The sequence below is a fragment of the Oscarella lobularis genome, chromosome 20 (genome assembly GCF_947507565.1).
Source record: "Oscarella lobularis chromosome 20, ooOscLobu1.1, whole genome shotgun sequence".
Lineage (NCBI taxonomy): Eukaryota > Metazoa > Porifera > Homoscleromorpha > Homosclerophorida > Oscarellidae > Oscarella > Oscarella lobularis.
Window position 1 is genome coordinate 746,371 of NC_089194.1, and position 7,332 is coordinate 753,702.

Sequence of the window (7,332 nt, forward strand, 5' to 3'; positions counted from 1 at the left end):
CGGTCGGTTACGTTGGGCGAATACCTGAAACACATAATGCTGTATAAAGACGGGCGTTTTGCTAGGCATCCGCGTTTTAGGTATTTTGCTCTGAATACAATGATGAGGTGGCGGGCGTTAGAAACCGCTCGGGTTTTTGTCAAACAAAATCCGAGCGATGCAGCCCTCACCGTTGAGGAACTCCGAGAGATGACAAAAACGTCGGAAAAAATTTCTCATTTTGCTAACAAAGTTGTCCACTTTGGCAAAAGTCTGCAAGGTACAAAACAGTACTGGAACATGCAGAAGAAAAATCTTTTTGCCATGATGGAAAATCTCTGTTCGCCAAGCTGCTTTTTTACTTTGAGCGCAGCTGATTTGCATTGGCCCGAGTTTTTCAATTTGGCAGCGCATTATAGTTCAGATAAAACGGCAGAGGATTTGCATGCAGAGCATAGAGATCGAAACGAAACTCTGAACAGCAATCCCATGCTAGCCGATTGGCTATTTACTAAACGAGCCACTGACTATTTGCATAATATTATGGCAAACGTCTACTGCTTTACAGACTGTTGGGCTCGCATAGAATACCAGCATCGTGACAGTGCTCACACGCACGGCATCGGTTGGATTCGGGATGCTCCTGATTGCGAAGAGATAACTCGTCGCATAAAGGATTACCCCGAGTTTCAACTTGGCAAAGACGATGAACCAAACGAAGAGAGAATGAAAGAGATTCTAACGGAAGAAGGCCAAGAAATTGTCGACTTTGCCGATTGGCTTGTGTCGACGATGAATCCTTCTTTCGACGAAGAAGGCAAAAGAGAAATGCCGCAAACAAAGACAGGCAATCATCCGTGCCATGAAAAGTGGGCCGACATTAGCGATCATGACGCTGATTACAAGCGTCTGATAGCCACTGTTCAGTGCCTTACAGAGTGCAAGCAAACGACTTGCCTTAAAACAAATTTAATTGGAGAGTCCGTGTGTCGTTTCGGGTTTCCAAAAACGCTGAGAAAAGAAACGACACTGGAAATTTCTCCTTTCGGAAAGCCGGAACAACATACCGAGGCGGAGATAGAACACAAGCGCAACGATCCTCGCGTAAACAGTCACAATCGCTTCCAGCTGGAAGGTTGGCGAGCGAATGTTGACATGCAAGTTATCGTCAGCCCATACGCTGTCGGTAAGTATATCGCAAAATACGCAACAAAAAGCGAGCCGCAATCAGCAACGCTGAAGGAAACGTTTAAGATGATTACCGAGTCAATGTCCACGGACGATCCGGCTCGAAAGGCCGTTTCCAAATTGCTAATGAAAACCGTTGGCGAGCGCGACTATTCAGCACAGGAAACTTGCCATCTAATTATGGGCGAAAAGCTGGTGACATCGACCCGCGAATTCAAAACGCTCGTTTTAGAGAATAAGCGTGAAGTCAATCCGGCTGCAAAGCCAGGGCGAACTGCAACGCTTTCAACTGTAATAGAAGAGTACATGAGACGTCCGGTAGAAGTTGAAGACGTTTGTCTACTGGACTACGTCTCTGACTACTATATAAACGCAAAGGGTAAAACGGTGCGCAGAAAAAAGTCTATAGTCGTTCGTGTAGTACCGCGAATCCTTTGCAATAAGTCAAACAAGGAACAGTACGAAAAGTACTGTTACTACCAGTTGATGAAATTCGAACCTTTTCGTAAGCTAGACGATTTGACTATCGAAGAAGAGGAAGAAGTCGAGAATGAGATTACCGATACAGACGGTGAAACCATTCCTCTGCCTTCTACAAAAGCTTTCAAAAAGTTCATTCGAACGGCCAGCAAGAAGTTGGTCAATAGAATTGAACTGATGGAAGATATTGAATCAATAGTCAATATTCAAATGCCTTTTGAAGAGACAGACGACGATCCAAATAAGGCACAGAAAGACGACGATAAAGATCTTGGACATAAAAAGATCCGAGATCAAGATGACTGGATGAAATTGTGCCGTCCTCCCAATTCAGCCGATGACTTTGACGAGGACGACACAAGAGATTCTGAGTTTAATCAGGGAGATCTCGCACACTACAACTGGTCGGAAAAACTTGCGCAGTTTCCACCGTTGTCAGAGGCTCCAAAATTTGTAACGGAAGCGCGTAAAAAAGCACTTCATTCAATAAAGAGCTCGTGTCGGCTGCCGATTCAAGCCTTCTTCAAGGCAATCAGAAATTAGCGTACGACATTGTTCGCAGCCACAACGAGTTGACAAAAAGCGGCTTCGAATGCAAGCCGCTTCGAATGATTGTTTGCGGTTCCGCTGGAACCGGAAAGTCGTATCTAATAAATTGCATAAAGGAAATGCTCGGAAGCGAATGCATACTTGCAGCACCTACTGGTGTTGCAGCATTTAATATTGGTGGACAAACGCTCCACTCGCTTCTACGCATTCTTTTGCAGAAAACGTCATTTTCCGACGTTCAAGGACCTCACGGCTGTCTCGCTGCGGCAACTGCAAGTGCGTTAACCATCACGCAAACTCCCGGATAATGCGCTGTCTTATTGTAAAACTATTCTTCGTTTTGCGAAAGAAACTTCGATTTTTTCTTCTAATATGCTGTTTAACAGCATCCTAAGCTGCTTATACGCGGGTTTTAAATAGCTTTTCAAGCTCTATTTGATTCCATTTCGATCGTACGATGGCCCAAATTTGCAACTTCGTTTAGACGATCATGCAGTTTTCTAGCACTCTCCGTCACTTGGAAGGCCTGAACCAGTTATAGAAGTTTTAGAAGAACATTAAGCGGCCATTCCAAGATTTTTTCTGGCTTCTGTAGAACCCGTTTCTTGGTTGGGTTTCGTCCGTAAAGTGCGCTAGACCCCACGTGACCTTACCTCTTCTTCAAATGTAGCAGAGATAGAGAAGGAGAGGGATATGAAACTCCGGGTCACGTGATCTATTTAGCTGAGTAGGGGTCTGTTGCCCTTTTTACCCGGATGTGCTCGTAACGAAGGCGGCTATTTGTACTGTACATCTGAGAGCTACGGTCTTCAAAAGCCTAGAAACCAGTGTCGCTAGAGAAACCCTACCCAGCCCTACGTGTAACGATGCATAAAACCACGGCAGGCGCGCCCGTTATATGCAGAGATTCACCTTATGGATCCCATCGATCTTCGCTTTTCGTTTATTTTTTATCATCAATATGTCTCTGCTACTTGCGAAGATGTAAGCGAAGCTTTCGAGGCATCACAACTATAATAGAGCTATATCTAGAGTGGAAAATCGTACAAAGTCAGAGTTAGGAAAAAAATTAATATTTTCTTTAGTAGAAGAAATATTGGATAAGATCATGCACAAGTCTCTTCACAGATAAATGGTCTACGCGGGTAAAATAGTTGCGAACAAACTCGCCGAATGTTCTTGCCACAGGAGGGAGCAAAAGGTGACGTGGCGAAAACGCCTATTATGCTGTTTATCAGCGGAACGGCTGATGCCAGCGTCGAGAGTTGAGCCTATGTCTATTCTCCGACCTATGTGCTTTTGTTTGGGCTCATTTTCAAGAATATTGGCGGTCGCAAAAAAGCGCAGGAGGGAGCAAAAGTCTATTTTGTATAACGCGCTTCTACCGTCGTTTTATGCATCGTTACGCGTAGGACTGGGCAGGGTTTCTCTAGCGACACTTGTTTCCAGGCTTCCGAAAGGTCGTACCGAACATTTTCTCTCAAATGTAGTACCAATAGCCGCCTACGTTACGAGCACATCCGGGTAAAAAGGGCAACAGACCTCTACTCAGCTAAATAGATCACGTGAGCCGGAGTTTCATATCCCTCTCCTTCTCTATCTCTGAATGTAGTCTGGTTAACCAGACCCTTGCGCGCGTTACCGCTGGAGAAAGGGTCTGGCGAAACAGGGCATGTCGATGTGTACACGGTGCACTCTGGAGTGCGCCCCACTCACAGCTCGAGTTAATAGCACGTGACGTAGATACCTCATTAGCCGCGTCATGGCCGCATACATGTACACCCCCATACACCGCGCGTAATGTCTCTTTCTCTGCGTTCGTCGGGCTCCATCGAAGTTAGGTTTTCGGGAAGCTTATCCGGCACAGCGTAGAGCTCTTCGCGCCGTTCTGGGAGGGAGAGACGCGTTCGTTTCCCGAAAACCTAAACTTTGAAACGGCAAAGTCGATGGCTTCGTCGATGGAGCTCGACGAACGCTGAGGAAGAGACATGAAGGCGGTGTATGCTACGGCTAATGAGGTATCTACGTCACGTGCTATTAACTCGGGCTGTGAGTGGGGCGCACTCCAGAGTGCACCGTGTACACATCGACATGCCTTGTTTCGCCAGACCCTTTCTCCAGCGGTAACGCGCGCAAGGGTCTGGTTAACCAGACTACTTCAAATGGAGTTTCACAGGCGGTCTTTGCTGTCTCTCTGTCGCATCTGCGCGAAACTGATTTCTACACGTTCAAGAGGAAGTTTCGACTGCTCGAGTTGCAGCGATCTTCTAAAAGAGGCTTTCGCGATCGACGTGGCAGGCGACGACAAAGATTTTCACCCCGGAAAGCTGTGCGAAAAGTGCCATGCGACTGCAGTGCAGTTTTGCACTGTCCGAAAAGCAGGAAAGCTCTATCGAACATCGAAGACTGCGACATCTTGGCCACCCCACAGCGGCGACGATTGTTTCGCTTGCAATCAGTTTTGCAAGTGTCAGAGGGGTGGAAGGAATCCATCAAAGCGACGCAAGCATGCTGGGCGACCGAAAGGAGGAAGCGTCGACTCTCTTGAGCGCTTCCTGCACAGCATCGCTCCAGCTTCCGTTATTTCGACACGCCCTCTAAAGCTCTATCCTGAGTTTATTGAAGAAGACCTTAACGCGCCAGGAGTTTTGGCAGAACTTGTGTGCTCAGCATGCAAAGATGTCGTCGACAGACCTGTCAACACTAAATGTCAACACCTTGTTTGCATGAATTGCTTACTCAGACAGTATCAAAACCTCGGGTCAGAAAATGAGTGGCGCTGTTTGCACAAAAACTGCGAGGCGATATTTCCTAAGTCTAAACTAGCGGAAACGTTTTTCAAGCCTTACGGACTAGTTCAGTCCTCACTTGAATCGCTTAAAGTAGCTGGAAACATATACATTACAGTATAGTACACATTTAGTTGAGATCTTTCTAGGTCCGCTGTCCGAATGGCTGTAGCTAGGTAATTTTGTACAAGTCTTTAGCAAAGCATGTGTGCTCAGGCCCTCTCAGCCAAACCGCTGCAACTCCTGCAAGATCAGGGCTCCTTACCATCAATGACGCAGTCAGAAGAATGGAGACGCCAACGACGGTAGAAAAGAGAGCTGCTGGCAATATCGTCCGTAGGATGATGACGACATCGTGCCCTGACGCAGATGATTTAGAAGTTCTTCTGCCTACAGGAAACCGAGGAAAGGTAAATGTGTAACTTTCCGGCCAGTACTTAGAGAAGAGATTAGCGTTGTTGTTAGAAAATAAAATTTGTGAAGACAGCAGTTCCTCGTGTTCCATCTGACCACGCTTCCCAGAGAACAATACGACAAAGAACAGCGGCGATTGAAAGATTCCGGGCGGCGTTGAGCGGGGGAGACGTCGGAGGCGTGACCTCTTGCATTCAACTAAGGCACGAACTCTCACGTACGTCGGTGGAAGATCGCCGCAGCCTGCTTAGAGAAGCTGGGTTTGTTGTGCCTGAGAACAACATCATTCCCCCTGGAACTGGCCTAGCACTTAAGGCTGCTCTCTCACTGCCTTGGAGTAGCCTAAGAATTCTTCGAAGGTCTGTGCACTAATCTTTTACTAAATTAAGTAAAGGTTTGGTTACAGATGGCTTGTCCGTTGGGGAGTGAAGCTTCCCGGCGAGCGACAAGACAGGAGAGTGATGGAGGAATGGGCTCCCAACGACATCTTTGGAGAAATGATTCCGCTGAGCTTTAGATCGTCGTCTTCTACAGTTTTTCAACCGGCTCCAGCAGTATTTCTTGCAAACCTTTGGAATGCTATCAACAAAAGTCTGAATACATTGAGTGAAACCGAGTAATAGAAAATAAGACAGTGCTGAACAGTAAATAATTTCTTTTGTATTTTAGAAAACTGACGTGGCATGACGGTTGCATTCCGGAGGACACTGTTTGGGTCAAACCAGGGATACTAGACAACAGGGATAAGAAACGCAGCATGGTACTGTACATTGTGACGCAACTTAGGTGACACGGCACGCCCCCCTCCACGTCCTTTTGACCTCTCAAGTAAATTCCCGATTTCTCCAAATCCAAAAGCTGGAGAACAAGTGAATAATTTTGGCAAGGTTGCAAAATGCCTTTGTAACACTTCCGATTGTCGTCTTAAGCAAAACGATGATGTTCTAAAGACGATTTCGACCCGTTTTCTTACAGCACCCCATACCGTGACTTTGTGCAATTGTTATGATCGTTCTAGAGGTTTTCAGAACCCCAAAGTTCATTCAAATTGTTGACAATATACCTCAAAGTGCAACTGTCTTGCCCAAAATCATTACTGGTTTCTAACTGTCAAAATCGAGACGATTTTCTGCTAAGCACCTCTCTTGTCAAATTGCAAAATTGCCTCTAATCTGGTGATTAGGAATGACAGACGATCTTGGGCAAGACAGTTGCACTTTGACGTTTATAGTCTAATATTCTAATAGACTTAGGGGATCTGAAATCCTTTCAAACGATCATAAAAATTGCACAAAGTCGAGTTCTGAAGAAAAACGGGCCAAAATCGTCGTAAGCAGCCTCGTTTGATAAAAACGACAAAGTGAAATTAATTCGTAGTTATTTCCAAACCTTTCCAAAAAATTAGAATGCTCTGCAGCTTTCAGATTTGGAGATATCGACAATTACTTGACAGAGGTCACAAGCTGGTGAGGGGGCGTGGCCGTGTCACGCATCATGCGTCACAATGTACAGTACCATGCGTGCGTTTCTTATCCCTATTGTCTAGTATCCCTGGTCAAACTCGGCGGTGATCACGGAGGCGGATCGTTCAAATTCTGCTTTTAGATAGGAAATGTCAACAACGTTAATTCTGTGAAGAATACTCATCCAATTTGCGTATTTGAAGCCGTCGATTCGGTAACAAACCTTCGAATCGCTTTGAGCAGGTATAGAGAACAGATAAATGAAATACCGATTTTCAATTGGAGGTACCGCCCACGTAGATGAAGCTGCAGACTCTTTAGGTAATTGATTACTCCTTTGCAGAGGGAAGCAGATAGAGTTCTTCGTCTACGGTGATTACGAATTTCTCTGCAAATCGTACGGAATTTCTGGTGCTTCAGGTAAGAGATGAAAATTTGTGGCCCGTTCTATGTCAGCATATTAGGACGTC

The 7,332-nt window shown here is 45.8% G+C and overlaps 1 protein-coding gene across 1 annotated transcript; it reads left to right on the forward strand.

The window, feature by feature from the left end:
* Positions 1 to 279: 279 nt before the first annotated feature.
* On the forward strand, positions 280 to 2,190 carry LOC136199254 (uncharacterized). Its single transcript, XM_065989428.1, has one exon. The coding sequence runs from the start codon at positions 280 to 282 to the stop codon at positions 2,188 to 2,190; it is 1,911 nt and encodes a 636-aa protein (XP_065845500.1).
* The last annotated feature ends 5,142 nt before the right edge of the window (positions 2,191 to 7,332 follow it).

Bases quoted from the DNA above. Each gene is read 5' to 3' on its own strand.
- LOC136199254 (XM_065989428.1), top strand. From the start codon at position 280: ATGCAGAAGAAAAATCTTTTTGCCATGATGGAAAATCTCTGTTCGCCA.